At 42.7% G+C, this 16,013-nt stretch overlaps 2 protein-coding genes across 7 annotated transcripts in view; one reads left to right on the forward strand and one right to left on the reverse strand.

Annotated features, from left to right (window-relative positions):
• Positions 1-5,142, forward strand: part of PHKA2 (phosphorylase kinase regulatory subunit alpha 2) — a 44,667-nt gene extending 39,525 nt beyond the window's left edge. For both annotated transcript variants that reach the window (XM_086879977.1, XM_086879976.1), the window contains exon 31: positions 490-5,142. In XM_086879977.1, the coding sequence (XP_086736103.1) occupies positions 490-663 (174 nt within the window). In that variant the 3' untranslated portion in view covers positions 664-5,142. The remainder of the gene's footprint in view (positions 1-489) is intronic.
• Positions 5,143-5,809: 667 nt separating this feature from the next.
• PPEF1 (protein phosphatase with EF-hand domain 1) overlaps positions 5,810-16,013 on the reverse strand; it is a 39,547-nt gene continuing 29,343 nt past the window's right edge. For all 5 annotated transcript variants that reach the window (XM_086879987.1, XM_086879985.1, XM_086879988.1 and 2 more), the window contains 9 exons: positions 15,532-15,568; positions 14,927-15,076; positions 12,552-12,752; positions 11,059-11,244; positions 10,304-10,446; positions 9,557-9,663; positions 8,444-8,607; positions 7,521-7,605; positions 5,810-7,075 (listed from right to left, as the gene is read on the reverse strand). In XM_086879987.1, the coding sequence (XP_086736113.1) occupies positions 6,882-7,075; positions 7,521-7,605; positions 8,444-8,607; positions 9,557-9,663; positions 10,304-10,446; positions 11,059-11,244; positions 12,552-12,752; positions 14,927-15,076; positions 15,532-15,568 (1,267 nt within the window). In that variant the 3' untranslated portion in view covers positions 5,810-6,881. The remainder of the gene's footprint in view (positions 7,076-7,520; positions 7,606-8,443; positions 8,608-9,556; positions 9,664-10,303; positions 10,447-11,058; positions 11,245-12,551; positions 12,753-14,926; positions 15,077-15,531; positions 15,569-16,013) is intronic.

Below are 16,013 nucleotides of genomic sequence, written 5' to 3' on the forward strand. Positions count from 1 at the left end.
CTACTTTCAAAATTATCCCCTGCTGATTTTTTAATGTGTATGACGAAATTGATTTTGTCCTGGCTCTTTTTCCTACCAAGACAGACCAAATCCCTTACGTATCTTCTGGAAATATATTTGGGAAAACTAATGTAAGAATCGTGGGAGATTTAAAGGGAATAAAATTGTAGTGGCTAACAAGCTCTGAAGTACAAGGGTAGATTGAAGGGAAGTTCTGCTTTATCAAGGCATTACTATAACCAGTATTTGAGCAATCCCACCCATTCCCCCAAAGGAGAAAAATCCATGAAGTTATATGTTCTTCATTTACTTGCACAGATCCAACTAAGTCATGTGGGCACTATAGTAATCCTGATTAAGGTTTTCATGGGGAGAAGGAGAATTGCTTTCAATATTCAGCACAAATAAAAAATCGTAATGTGGTGTTTTTTTCCAATAAATAAGCATGCATGCCTAACTTGCTCTACTTCTTTGCTTGTGTTTTTACAGAAATCATTTGGAGCTACTGGTAGTATCTTGGAGAAAGACCCAGCTACAGGAATTTGCCACTTTTTTTATGACAGTGCTCCCAGCGGAGCCTATGGCACCATGACTTACCTAACAAAAGCCATAATTATTTATTTACATGATTTCCTGCCCAGCACAGGCTGTGCAATGCAGTAAGTGACGCCTCACACAGGAGGGAAGGCTCAGAGGCTCTTCCCCCTTAGCTCCCTGTCACAAACCCCTTGGCTGGTTGCTGCCTGAGTGTGTGCCATGCACTCCCTCAGCATTTGCCACTGTTGGGGATGCTCTGTGCACACCTACTGGGGACAGGGAGCTGGAATTTGGCCTGGTTTTAGGAGAGTGTGCAAGAAATAACAAATAATGAGGCATATTCTGCCCAAAGTGCATATATGTAATTCATATTAAATTAGCAAGAATTATACAGCTCTGCCAAGGGGAAAACAGATTACTCTGTGGAGATCAAAAGGCATAATAAAACGAGGGAGCTGCATCTTGGGCATAGAGTCTCACAAATAAGGGAAGTGATGGAATTCATTAATTTTTATCCTGCTGTGTGTAAATGTACATCATTGTGAATCACTAATGCACAGTGTGAAACATCCAGGGAAATGTAAATTAGAGGATTAAGAATAACTTGAAATAATGTGGTGATATTTCTAATACACTTTTATCCTGATTCCTAGTCAGTGCAGGGCTAATGCCAGTAGGGACAAACATCCTACAATATCCACTGATTTGGGAGGATAGCTTCTGTCAGGAAGCCACATCTGTCTGTAATCTGAATAGCTTCCTTCCCTGCATCCCCAAGACTTTGGAGGCAAAATCTCAGGACTCCAGCTTCTCCAGTGTGACAGACAGTTTTATGCCTGTAATCCTTTCCTCTGAATGGAGCAAGATAAACCTCTTCCACTTGAGCGCCCTTTCCAAGTCTCCTGATCATTTCCCTCGCAAACAGCCTCAGAGTTAAGAATAGCATAATTGTGGCTTTTCCAGTGTAGCGTGAGTTTATGGAAGGCTTTGATGTTTCTCTTTTTTTTCTTTTTTTTCTTTTTTTCTTTTTTTTTTTATTTCTTGAGTTTTCTTTCTTTTCTTTTATTTTTTCTTTTTTTTCCCCTTTACCATTTTTTCTTTTTCTTCTTTTTAGTTTGAAGTAACACTGGTCTCATGTAATTAGGGGTTGGGCTGACTGGAAGTCTTCCTGCAGACAGTTCCCAGGTTAATGCTGTCAATTGGAAGCTCTTGAGGTGCTGCAGGGAGTAGGTGCATCCTGCATGGAAATGACTCCAGGGCCATTTAAACTAAAAACAGAGGTAGGCAGCTCTGGATAGGAAAACTCTGCCTTACCCCAGGCACTGTCTGTGGTTTTCCTTGTGCCTGTGCTGCTGGCTTTGCCACCAGCCATGTGTCAGCATCTGGCTAACAGCTTAGGAAAGTGGCAGTAGCTTCAGCATCCCATGACCACAGTCAGGGTCCCTCAGTAGCACAGCTGCCATGTGAGCAGAAAGGATCAGAGCAATTCTGTCTTGGCAGGTAGAGGGGAAAAAAGCAGATAGGCCTGTAAAAATAATTACTTTCTGAGATATATAAGCCTGATAAGCTGTTTCTGTGAGCCTCTCCTCTACTCTTTAAAAACAAAACTGTGCCATTTGTATAGGATTTGAATTTTTTTTTTTTGTGTGTGTGTGTAACAATAGTGTGTGGTGCTTTTCAGAGTGAGGTTTTTGTTTCCAGTAGAAGTAATGTCCTATCTCACTTGCCAGCCCTCTTGGTCTCAGGAGGTCTCAGCTCCAAAGGCATGACACCCTGCCTGCTGTCCCTCTACAGTCACTGCTGCTGTAGCAGTATCTGGGAACTGACTCAGTATGAGTGTAGGTGTGTGAGGCCTAAATATGAGGTGATATAACGTTTTTTCACAGACCAGAGTTTGGTAGTCCAGAGGACCAGGAGCCCTGTGTTAACCACCATGGGAACCGTGGGCCTGTGCAGGGGCCAGTATAAAGTGACAGTTCAGGTACAATTAGCACTTGGGTGTGGAAGTTATTTTATTGGCATGGTGCCTGTTTTGTAAGGGTTTGCCTTTGTTATTGTTTGGTTTGGGTTTTTTAACTTTTTGTATGTATTGTGAGAGCTCACTTGGCTTGTTTCCCAGTAAAAGGAAGTAAAATCCTTTGTCTAGTTTAAGCAGATGTGACAGTGCAGAGCATAAGCACAAGAGCAAGATAATGGTTTTTTATTCTACCCGTTATCATACAAAAAACAGTAGCAGTTATTTTTGCTTTTCTTCTTGAATCCTAGATTGAGAGAGAGATGCCAAGATGACTTTTTGCTTAGACTTCTAATTTATTTTTTTTTTACCTACTGTGTGAATTTGTTTTCAGAAACAAGAAGACTGATGTTGGTTTTCCATGCAGCTGCATTGAAGTTTAAAGCAATGAAATGTATGTCCTAACATACCTGGACAACTCTTAACACTTCTTTGTTTTTAAATGGGACTGTCATTGGTGTCTTTAATATCAAATTCACCGTATGATCTAGGTTATGGTATATTCAGGATGATCAGAATGAATTACCCCATGGAATGGAGGCAGTTGGAAAGTATTTATGTGGTAATTTGAAGAGTTTTGGTATCTGGTGGTGAAGGACGGTACTCAAACACAAGGCCAGTGAAAGGCAAACACGTTACTTGCAGGGTCAGGCACAGCTGCACCTTGCTGCTGTGTTACAGCTCAGAGCAAAGAGCCATTGCAGTTGGAGAGTTGCCTTGGAGTGCAAAACCAATTATGGCAAATAAGGTTTTACACAGACCCCTTGCTTTGCTGAGGCTCCCCAGTGTGTGTGAGGCTGCTGCAAAGCAGAGCTGGCACTGGCAGTGGCCAGGGTGTACTCCCAGATATAATACAGGACGACTTTGCAGTTTGTGCAGGGCTGAGCTAATTGGCAAAGGCTCTCCTTGGCTGTGCAGCCTCCCTGAGGAGCCAGCAAAGGATGACACTGCCAGATCCCAGTCCCTGGAAACTCATTTATGGAAAGAAGGCAAAGGTGAACAGACCTGTCCTGTGCCACAGAAACAGGAAAGGGCATTAGTGAATTAAAATAGATTGACCCAAGAGCTGCTCATGCCAGCCTGATGTTTGCAGTTTGCAGCTGTGGGGTCAGGAGCACCTCTGCAGTGCTGGGGGCAGCCAGGTGTGCCCAGAGACAGGCTGGGGCTGTGGGGAGGAAGTGGCAGAATAAGGATCTGTGTCCAGCTCAGAGCTCATACCACATGCTGGCCCCAACCCTGCTCCCCCAGGCCATCATCCCCCTGCTCATGCTGTTGTCTTCTCCCTGCTGCCGATAGACAGATCAAAAGCACCATTGATCTCCCTCAGCTGCTGGTCCCACAGGTAACTGAAAACTGAATGGGTGGAGTACAAAGTTTGTCTGGCTTCTCTCCTGCTAATTGTAGTCTCCTTTCTCAGGGAGTCTTCCTTGTTCCTGCAAGGTGCAGGTGAGCCACACAGTCCTTAGCTGCCCTGCAAAGGGGCAGTCACTTTCTGTGGGGTAGTGAAACACCTGGCCTGTCCCATGTGGGTGTGGAACACTGCAGGCATGTGTCACCCTCTGGCAGTAGCCAGGGCCTTCAGTGAAGCGGGAGCTCGAGGCAGTACAGGTCCAATCTTGGGCACTTCTTGGACTGGTCGGCAGGTAGGAGCAGAGTTGCTCAGAAAGCAGGAGAGAGATGCTACCAGTGGTGGCATCTGCAGCTGTAGGGTGAGAGCTTGGCACTCATCTGCAGGCTGATTCAGGCACTGCTTAAAGGACCAGTCACATCTGGTGATGTGACTTAGCAGCACATGAAGTAGATGCTGCATAGAATCATGACTGAAAAAAAGGGATTGAGGATGGTGGTTATAGAAGAGCTTCAGCTCAGTTTGGATATAAGTACAAGCAGCAGCGCTTTTTCCCACTCCCTGGTTCAGTCAAGTGGCATTTATTCCCAACATTAGAAGTTTCACAGTTACTCCCCCTGCCACCCCCCTTCTGTCAGGGGTCACGGGGCTCTTTTTGGCTGCCAGCAGCTGACAGGACAGTGCTTTCTTTTTTTGGCTCAATGATTCAGCTCCTCTCATACCGCAGTTCTGCATCCCCAAAAGGCTCTCACTGCCTGCCCAGTGAAGCTGTGCTGAGACTGTACCTTGGCATCCCCTCTCAGGAACTGATCCCTTGAGGCCAGTCCCCTTCATGCCAGGATCAGGAATGTGGGGGGGACATCACACTGGAGGCTGCCAGCCATCCTTCAGAGCTCCTGTGTCTTGCTGTACAGCCTGGCTTTGTCCTGTTTACTGGGGCAGGTGGCAAAGGGGGACTGCAGAGCTGCAGTGTCGATTTCCACCTTGTCACTTCACACCCACTGCATGGAAGCCAGCAGTGGGAAGCAAGATCCCACCACACTCAGTGGTGTTTGGCCATTGTAAGTGGAGCCTTTTTGTCACTCCACTGGAATAAGGTGGGATTGATCATCACAGTGCATAGATCAGAATAACTGCATGCTAAAAATATACATTATGTATTACCAATGCCATTAAAGTTTTACTGTAAATTTTGTTTGTACTATTAAAGACTTTTTTTTCCCCTCCCCCAAGGCAGTAGAAATAAGTGTGTGTGTGTGTCTGTTCATCTGTCAAGTTACACAATACTTCTGGAAAAGTGTTTTGTATTTAATAGTAGAAAATAAGATTTAAGATTCAAGAGAGACAGCAATGCCTTAAGCTTGGGCTGCTGTTACATTCTGGGATGATAAGAATGATGCTTTTTTTGTACTTGTTTTGTATTTGTTTTGTAACACTTCTATTAAATGAAATGAGCTGCTTTACTTAGCTCATCTTTGGCTATTAAAATTTAAAGAGAAACTAGGTTGGAACTTTTTCCTACCCAAAAAGCACTTTATGTGCATTGGATTTACTGAGGCTGAATAAGGTAACAGTTACCAAAAAGCTCCTCACCTGATGTTGCTTTCAGCGTGTAAGATGCAAGAGAATTAGGTCCAGATTTTCTGACTTCTCCCCCTTGGGCTTTGACAGGGTGGTACTGTCAGGAATGGGAATATTGACTTGCAGTCAGGGAAAGGAGACAGGAATGTGAGTGCAACAGTCTTCCATCTTGCTGCCTTCCAGAATATTTAGATTTTGTAGTATCAAAATACATTTACTCTTGTATTCTTACTCATCTCTGTTTTTAAGGAACCCAGTTCATCTTCAGGAAGAGTTTTCTATGGTGATGGGGGCAGGGTACCAAAACACAGGCGAAGAGACCACCCCACTTAGGCACTGCTCAGAAAGCTAAAGCTTTATTGTGTGATCTTTCATGTGTTACATTAACATGCTGTGGATTTAGCCTTCATTAAGGTGACAAGTTATCACGGAATCAGCGAATCCCAGAATGGGTCATGTTGGAAGAGACCACCACGTGAATCATCTGGTCCAACCTCCTTACTCAGACAGGGTCATCCCATAGCACACAGCACAAGACTACATCCAGATGGTTCTTGACTATCTCCAGTAGGGAGGCACCACAGCCTCTCTGGGCATTCTGTTCCAGTGCTCAGTCACTGCACAGTAAAGAAGTTCTTCCTCATGTTCAGAACGAGTCATGTTCCTGTGCATCACTTTCTGCCCATTGCCTCTTGTCCTATTGCTCAGCACCAGGGTGAAGAGCCTGTCTCCATCTCAGAAACAGTTACTGTTTCATAGCTCCAAATCCCAAAAAAACTGGGGAAAAGTAACCAGAGGCAAGAGGAAATCTAGTACAAGTATAAATACCTTTGAACCATGATCCTCTAAGTTATGTCTGTAAACTTTTGGAAGGATAAGAGATTAACCTGGAATGATTTAATTCCTCTGCATCTTGCAAAGAGCAAGATTAAACTCAGAACTACCCATTTTAACCAGATGCTTCTTTCCTGTTTTTCTCTCCTGCAATGGACACCCCACAGCCAGCCTCTCTTGTGCCTGTTCCATCACCAGGGTAGGTCTGATATGTTCCTTGTGGTTATCAATGCTCTCAGCTGTCACTAAGGTCTGCTGACAGACACATACCAAAGTCTCCCTTCCTACACAGCTCTAGGCATGACCTTGGCAATGTTCAGGGATTAGATTAGTGGAGGAGATGCCACCAAGAAGAGGGGATGAATTGTAAGGTCCTGGCAGTGTGTGACAGTGACACAGTAATACTGTAAGTGTAGGTTTTCATCTCTTCTTCACCATTACTAGCAGGTACAGATCATCCAGGAAGGGCTAAATAAAGGCTTGCACAGTGACCCTATTGAGCAGCCCTTTTATGACTAATGACAGCAAGCTGAGCTTCCAAGACAACCCACAAGAACTTCTGCCTTTTCATGAGGTTGCCTTTTTCTCGAGTCTGTGAACAACGTGAAAGGCCTCCAAAAATTCATTGAAGTCAATGTGGCCATCTTTGTTGTAGTCTATGCTGAGGACTAACTTGTCAATGGAGTCATCCTGTATGTCAATGCCCAGGTGAGAAGTGAAGAGTCTCCATGTCTGGCTGAATTCCTCAAGAGAAATCAAACCTAAAGGAGACAGACAATAGGTTGCTTTTTGCAGTGTTGTTTCCCCTTCCTGCATAAACACACACATGTGCACACTCCTTCATTGCAAGAAAGTTACCTGCCTACCATGGTGGGGTTAGTGCTTTCATGACTGAAGCACATTTTTACTTTAGGTAATGACTGAATGCTTTTGACAGTGGAATTGAGAAAGACTGGAAGGGAGAAAAAGCCCCCAAAAGAGTGAAGCCAATACTGGAACTGGGGTATGTAAGAATCTTGTTAGGCTCTGTGCACTGTCCCTTATATGGTTGCAGCCTGACTGCTTAAAATAGTTTCCCCTAAACTGGAGAAATGACATCACCTCTGGTTCCTCTATATATAGAAGCCTTAAGGAGGAAACACAGTGGGGAAAAGATAACTGGTAAAGACTCCCTAGAGCTGACAGAGTGAAGTTACCTAGACTTACCTGAGTGATCTTTGTCAATGATGTTAAAGATGATCTCCAGATCCTTTCTGTATCTGCACAGTGTTTCCGCCAAAGCTGGCTGAGCCTGGATTTGAAATCACGTACAAGAAACTATTCAGAGCTTGGTTTAATTTAACCAACAGAATATCTACTATCCATTTTCCATTTTTCCAGTTTAACTTGTTAAATGTTAAAAAAAAATCTTTATGCTCGAGTTCTCTGGAATGACAGTTCTGTGTCTTGCCCTGAGGAATAATCAGATAAATCCATCACTTTCAGGTGCAGGGCAAGGGGGAAAGGAGCCCTTCACACCTCCTACCTTCAGTAATTATTTGTGGAAATAATCTTGGATAATCTAGGGAAGATGGCGCAGACCATGCGCTCATACAAAGCACTCACTGTTCAGATGTGAATGGAGCCTGCTATTTAGGAAAATTACAGTGATACCTCCATACCGAAGCACTGTGCAGCCATTTGGTAACAACTGGGCTCTGTAGAAGTGCCCTCAAATACCATTATAAACATCTAAAAGTCCATCTAAAAATGTGACTTTCTCCCACAGGGGCCTGAACTGCCTCTGGAGCTTTTTTGAAAAGCTCATTTCAAAGAGTAAGGGTTGATTGCTCTGGGCAGGATTTGTCACATCTCCTCAGCTCCGTTATCTAAACGCCCTCAAGAGCCAACAGAAAGTAAGAAGCAGTTCTAGCATGTGATTCATCCAACCTATTTTAAGCATCTACCTTAGCAGGGAATGATGATTTGTACCCTAGCAGTGCTCATTTTCCTTCAGTGACTATAAAAGGGAGCTCAGCAACTAGCTCAGATGTAGATGTCTACTTGATGGGCTAAACCACTGTCTTGTGCTTCAGTTTGCACTAAAAGTTGTTCCTCCAAGAATTGCAAGGAGGTGTTTTCCTCTTTACCTCTTTTATAGATTGACCCATTTTCAAATCATAAAAACATGACATGAAGTCAACTTTTCCATCTGGGTTCATCTGTGCTAACTGAGACCGCAGCATCCTCCAGGGCAGTTCCAGCTGTAGGACAGACTCCATCGCTGCAGCCCAGTCATTGACAGAAATCCTGCCTGCCAGAAGGGATCAGGTCATGGTTAAAAGTACAGGACCCAGCACACATCAGTCACCAGCACAAAGGGTTACAAAACACAAGGATTTTCTCTGAACCCTGAGGTAAAAGCCCTCATAACAAAGGAGTAGTGGGGTTGGACTAGGCATTTCCACAGCTCCCTTCCAGCCACAAAGTTGTGATGCTGTTATGATACTCAGCATGTTTTAACACTTTTTGAGAAAGCCAAATTATACCATGAAGAATACTTCAGGTTTCAGCTGAACTGCAATTAGAGGGACATGTGGCTGAAAACTCAACCAGACAGAAATATGTGAAACAGCTGTTCAGTGGCCAAAGGAACAGCATCATGTTATTGAGTGTCCTTGTAAGGACACAGTCAAGTGAGAAGCCATCACAAGGAGAAGTTTGTGGCAGAAATCAGATTCTTGCTTCTACATAAAAGGTTAATCTTTTAACTTACACTGACTTTTCTTCATCTGAGGGGTGAGTGTGTGTCTGCTGGAGGCATAGGTAGGAAACTTTCCTTAGATACCACCCAGACTCAGAAGATCCATTCCCCCCTGCCCTCCTCCTTCCCTGAGACCCCAGTTCCCTGTCTCACACATTCTGAAGACACTGCTACATGAAGGTGCTACATTTGAGCTTCTGGAACTGGATTTGCCTGCCCAAACTCTCTACCAAACAGCATTTCATTATTAGCCCATGCCTTTCAGTTTTCTTTTTCCCTCTTCAAGCTTCATCCCCTGAAGTCATTTGGGGCTAAGCTCTTCCCAATGCCTATCCTCCTCTGTGGTCATGAAGAAACAAGGTCAACCAGCCTTGCTGCCTTCAGCCTGACACTGGCAGGCAGGCAGGACTCCTCTCCATGGGGTCTGTCCCCTCTGCCCCCCACACACATGGAAGCTGTTTTCCCCATGGTGGCAACTGGACTGGAGAGGAAATAGTACCTGTGCCATTGACGTCATATTGTGCAAAAGCACTGGTGAGTTCGGACCTGTGAGCATAAATCTTCTCTCGTAAGCACTTTAAGGCAGATGATTCAATTGTACCTACCCTAGGAGGAAAAAAATCAGCAATTAAAGGATTAAAATCCTCTAGCATTTTATGATTTTCAACATTTATTATAAAATTCTTATATCCTTTAACACGTAGTATGTTTAGGGTCTAGTATGTTTAAGTAGGATGACCCAAAACACACTCAGGGTTGAGCGGGGGGAAAAAAACCTCAAACCAAATAAAACCAACAATGCTCCATAAGAATGATCTGAGTTTATGGGATAATTGAGTTTATGCAGGTAATTCTAAGCTGCTTTCCTTTACTAATCTGACCACACTACTAGGCATGGCAAAGCTGTCATGATAAACTTTTGTGACTCAATTCATAACAGGATTTGTCCAGATTAATACTGGAGCCTTAAAGCAGACAGGTGCAGGCCATTTATGAGTCCCTGACAATTGTCTGTTATAACTGCTTACCTCAGCTAATTACCTTTGGGAGTTTCTCAGGAAACCAAGTTAAGCACTTTGAACATGTTTTCTCTACTGTATTAATTTTAAAATTGTAAAATAGAAAACCAGTGAGAATCAAGGAAAATGGATGCCCATTCAGTTACTCAATCAAGCTCTGAATTTGTGGCAGGTACACTCACATTTGAGTTGAGTCCACACTCACTGCATGCAACACACAGCTTTACCTCTCCTGGAGATTCTGCCTGCGTGTGAACTTGCTGACCTGGTACTGCACAAACCGAGGGGTCAGCTCGGGATTCAGCTTGATGTAAGCGCCCCGGTTACTGCCCTCTTCATAATAGTTAGAGGCAGAGAATATGGTGATAACCTGACATAGGAAACAAAGAAACTGGATTGGCTGGAACAGCTCTTCTTATTTCTGAAACTGCTCTGAGAAAAAATTCCAGGTTACAAAAGTATGTGTCTACATATAAAACTATGTCATTCACCAAATTGCTCTTGCCTTTTGAGTCAGAGCTCTGGGCCTTTATTTTTGACCTGTCAGACTTCAGAGAGCAGTGAGATGTAACATGCTGTTTCACAGAACCTCTTTCTAAGAGAGACCTGGTTTTCAGGATTCTTGTTGGCTCCCAATACAGCATGTTAGAAAGCAGGGCCAGAAGAGAAATCAGTAAGTTAAAAGTTTCTAGAGCCTTAGAGCAACTCTTGAACTGTATTTAGATACAACTCTTGTCTGGGATTTTGCTGATGTCCATTTGTTTCCATGTAAGTCATAAACTGGTCCCCACTCACTAAAGCTGTAAAGGATTTTGTTACTCAGAACTCTCTAATTTGTTCTAACATCTATCTAGGACAAAGTTCCCCCAAACCTAGTTTAACAAAGTGACTCTCTTTTTTTTAAAATAAATTTTGCACACAAATCTGTGGATATTCCTGTGAAATTCACAGGAGAATTCTGCTTTACATGGAGGCATCTTACCTTCCCATCATGACTGATCTCATAACCTTCTGGCTTAAATTCATGAGACCTGATGAGCATCTTCAGATTATACCTCTCAAACAGCTTGGCAGTGACATCAGGACCAAAGTAACAGCCTCCTCCTCGACACTTGTTTGGTGTACAGCCATTCTGGCTTCTTGGATCACTCCACAGAATGTCAAGGATCTATAAACAGCAAACTAAAGCAAGTGAGGACTGATAGTAGTGGAAGACTGACAGGCTATGTCTGTCTAAAGTCCTGGCCACAGCAAAAGCACCAGAGTACAGGGAGAAAACACATCCAAGCTAACATGTAGGTCTTGGGGATTTTCCTTCCTTTCAGGAGCGTTTTCTTTTGGGCTGAGACTTTTGTTCCACTTTTTAAGAAACATCTAGATTTTGGGTGAACTTTTTTGTTTCAGAAGAAATATAATTTCAGCAATGTACCTCCTTTCACAGCTGAGGTTTTCAGACTTGGGAAGGTGCATCAGGAACAGTACCTGGGCTATTTCAAGAACAAAAGCTGCCTTCTTCACACGCAGGTAGGAGAAGCAATTTCTAATTCCCAGCACAAACTGGATATCCACATTGGTCAGTGGTTTTACCTAAGTTTGGGAGTACCTGCTCTACACATGACAAGAGTTGCCTTTGGCTTTATTGTCTTCAGTTAGCTCATGTTTTAAACCAACATTTTACATATTAGCATTTTAGCACAGTTCAGATATGAAGATGAATTATCATGGTTAAATTCTAGTCAGTAGCAAATATTACTCAAAATGTATTTGTTTAAACTTTTCTGGGCAATGTTTGCACTAACACATTCAGCTCCATGTTTAGTGGATGCTTGATTAGCTGGGGGAGTGTCAGATTTGGGGGGAAAAGAGGAGCCTTGCTTGTGCCCATTACATTAGTTTGTAGGTCAGAGAGGTATCACGGGAAATCAGATTTTCAGAGAAATTAAGCTTTACAAATTGTCATGATTTATTAAATGACAGTATAACAAAAACTCTATATTGGCTCTGATATTCAGGTTGAAATAAGTAGCCAGAGGACAAAAACTTCCCACTTCTGCCTGTAGGTCTCAGGAGCTGGGTGGCTGTTCTGGGCTATATAAGCATTCAGCTGCCAAAAGCACAGCCAAAAAAAAGTTTTATTTCACCAACAATTGCAGTCTGACCCGTTTTAACTGACAACCATTTATGTACCAAAAGATCCAACCACATGAGGGCAAGCAAACCCATTTCCTACTGAGCAGTTTTCTCCTCCTAATGGCTAAGAAAATACTGGGTGAATTTTACTTGCAAGGTATTAAATCCCAAGCCTTTATTACCAGGTGTCCAAAAACACTAATGGGTATCTAATATACTCCTTAGAATGACTGTTTTCCTATTAAGAGACATTGCCTCAGACTCATAAACACACTGCCTGAACAGAATACCTGCTGAGTTTGTGTGCCAGGGGTTTGGTATCAGTGTGTCTTTGGTTTCACCTACTTGTTTCCATTCCTTCAGGGTGGGGTCTGGAGGCAAATTTGAGCCTGAAGGCTCAGTGAAGCCTGATGAAGAGATGTGTTGCGTCTTCCCTGCAACATGCTGGTTGACAAGGTGTTTGCTGGGTTTGGCTGTGGAAATTTTCTTCTTTGTTTGGTCCTGTCTGTCTCTCACTGACTTTGGTGGCCGCATCAAAGATTTCAACTTTAAAAAAAAAAAGTTACTCTCACAACAACAAAAGTTGATACAGAGCTGTTGAAATGCACATCACCTCATGTTTCCTGTACTCAGGAAAACTGCTTGAGAGTTCAACTAATGTTAACTCTCATAATGTTCTGAATTCACATGTTTGGGAGAAGCTGCAGCTATTTGGCACGTGCAGAAATTTTGTTTTACCTATCAGTAACCAGGCTCTTCAGAGCTGCTTTCATATTCTTATCCAGACACACACACTCGTTCCAAACACAGGCTATTCTTAAGATCTCACTATAGAGTAAGTAGGGCCTGGGCTCAGGAAGACACTTCAGTGCCCAGCTTGCCTAGAAACAAAATATACATTCATATTGTACTGAAGGAGAAACTCCATTCACTTCTGCTCTGACTTTTACCATACCATTAGATTAATTTGGCTAAGTTAAATGGAATAGCAGGAAGTCAATAGTGAAACTGATGAAATATTACATCAGGCCTTATACTGTTAAATCAAACTCCTCCAACATGCATGGGCATTTGCTTTTGTAGAGAGGTGCACTATGGTTCCATGAATCACCATTAACATGGATTCTTCTCCAGGGAATGTCTTCTCATTTGAAATTCTTTCACAATAGCTTATTTCCAGAACAATGCCAAAACAAACCCCAAAACCAAACCAAAAGACCCAAAAAACCCAAAGCAAAACAAAAAACCCAAGATCAAAAAAACACCCATAAATAAAACATACACAGTCCGCTGACCCCCAGATTTTACGTTTTAACAAAGAAAAGGACTAATTCTAAACAAAATGCACAACATGGGGTTATTCTCCAGTGCACTGACCAGTATTTCAAACCTGTCAGCTGCCAGCTGTACCAATTAAAATACATCATTTGGCCTTGAGTGACACTGCCCTGGGTTGTGGCCCACACATGTCTCATTAGCAACACTCTCCTATGGCAGCAACTTTGACCTATTAATTCTGTATTTCACAGATACTGCATCAGAAACATGCAGAGCTGAGCCCTGGTGAAAGCATGGGCAGAACTCAGCTCTCAGTTAGGACAACTCTATCTGTAGTTAGGCACCCAGTTTTAGTGCACAGTGGTGCAGCCAACAGAGCTGAGACTCCAGTGATCAGAAGTGCTCATGCCCTTTTTCATATCTTTTAAAAAGAGACACACAACTGACTGTCCTGCAAAGCATTTATTTCTGCTTTAGAAAATATAAGGATGACATAAATAGCTCTAGATTCTACAGACATTGATGACAAGTACACTAAGTTGCTCTAACACTAGTCTCCTATGCCATCAGTGATGCTCCACTATGTCTGTGAATTAGTGTGAGGGGGGCACACAAATCTGGCCTAAAGGGGACTGGTGGAGGGGGCCTACAGAGAAGACTTTCTTTGGAGGCAGGAAAAGGCCAGAGGGGACATCTCTAGACAATGGGGCACTTCCTTGAACAGCACTGGAGACTTGTACCTAAGTTATGGTCTCCACCAGGTCTCCCAGATCTCCATTGACTATAAGGAGTCTCAGCACCCTGATCACAAGCAGACATCTTGATTTAGGTGTCCAAATCAAGACCAAATACCACACCATTTTCCACTGATTTGAAAGATCTGTGTTTGCTAATCACTTCAGGAAAAAAAAACATTAACATTTCTGTCTTAAAAATCCCTGAAAAGCCGTAGATTCTGTTTTATCAAGGCCAGTTCTTGAATTCTGATCCTTCTGGAAAGGCTCTCCCACATGTACAACACTCAGCTGCTGTGAAGGGAGCGCCTCACAGGTGGAGAACTTCCCCCACACAACAGATGGCAGAAGCACAGCCCCAGGAAAAAAGGCAGCGCTGGAAATACGTGTCTAGATTGATTTCTAAAGTGTTTAAAGGAAATGCCCAAGAATCAAGCCCGATTTCTGGGTAATGTGTCATTGCTGCAGGAGGAGGCATCTAAATGGCTTTAGCTATTTTAAGCTCAAAAGACTCAAAAATTGGCTCTCAACATCTACTGCAACCTTCCTTCCTAACCCCAGATTTTGAAGAAAAATTGAACTATTATTTTTCTTACATGCCTTATACTGCTGCCATGTCCTTTCTTAATGTAAATTACCTGATCCTAGCATTTGTACTGCAAAATTTTAAAAATAAAACATTACCTTCACATGAATATGATCTCTTACCTTATTTCTCTCAAGTGCATTCAAGAAATCCAAGTCTGTGGTGTCTGAAATCCCCCCATGTAGGATAAGAACTTTGCTATCAATTATAGTTGCAAGGGGAAGCCAGCTAAAAACATCTCGTAGAAGACACAAAATCTGTTTCCAATGGTCCTGTAAAATACACTCTTATATGAGATCCTGTTTCTGGTAGAATCTGTTGCTTCTAAACTCAAGGTTTTGCTGAAGCGTCTGGTACAGTTTATATGAACAGTTTTGTTCAGGTGATACCCTGAACTGCAACCCTAACAAACATGCTTTGACATTTACTTTAGGGCCATTTGATTGTCTCTGCAGCAAAGAAAAACTTTTTCTTTCATGTACACCTCTTTTTGTGTTCTTGATATGGATGTCACTTATCCCATAGATCTCTGGGCATAAGAGACTAGCACTTAAAATTGTTTTGTCAGTTATTTCACTGGTAGGCCAAAATAATTTCACCTATATCACTAAAGTAATTCTCTGCTACACCTAAATAAACTGGTTTGAAGTTTTCTTGTAAATATAGGTTTCATTTTACATGTGCAAGACTACGAAAAAAAATATAGGGGAAGGAGGAGGAATCTTACCTTGTACTTCTTCGAAACTTCTTTTGTGAAACCGTATCTGAAAACAGGACAGCATCATGAACTGGTTTTCAGTATGCCCCTTCTGCATGATTTCCTGTGCTATGGTGTTTTCCTGGAGTTTTCTAGCCCCTTTTTTCACCTGCCATTCCATCTCACCTCAGCTGAAATATATTTTCCTCCACTCTGTCTTGAGCATTGAGTTAAACTGGTTTCTTGTATATAACAGAGGTTGGGAACAGAATCCAGCTCAAGAATTATTAAGAGGCCTTTTTGCCAGCTCTTTTAGATACCAGAGAGAAATTCCAAAGTAACCTGATGATGGGCAAAGATTCCCACAAAACCTTCAGAGAGTTTCTATCTTAAATATCATATCATCATAGAATCATATCATAGAATGGTTTGGGTTGGAAGGGGCCTTAGAGGTCATCTCATTCCAACTCCCTGCCATGGGCAGGAACACATTCCACTAGACAAGATTGCTC

The sequence above is a fragment of the Cyanistes caeruleus genome, chromosome 3, assembly GCF_971803275.1.
Source record: "Cyanistes caeruleus chromosome 3, bCyaCae1.hap1.1, whole genome shotgun sequence".
NCBI lineage: Eukaryota > Metazoa > Chordata > Aves > Passeriformes > Paridae > Cyanistes > Cyanistes caeruleus.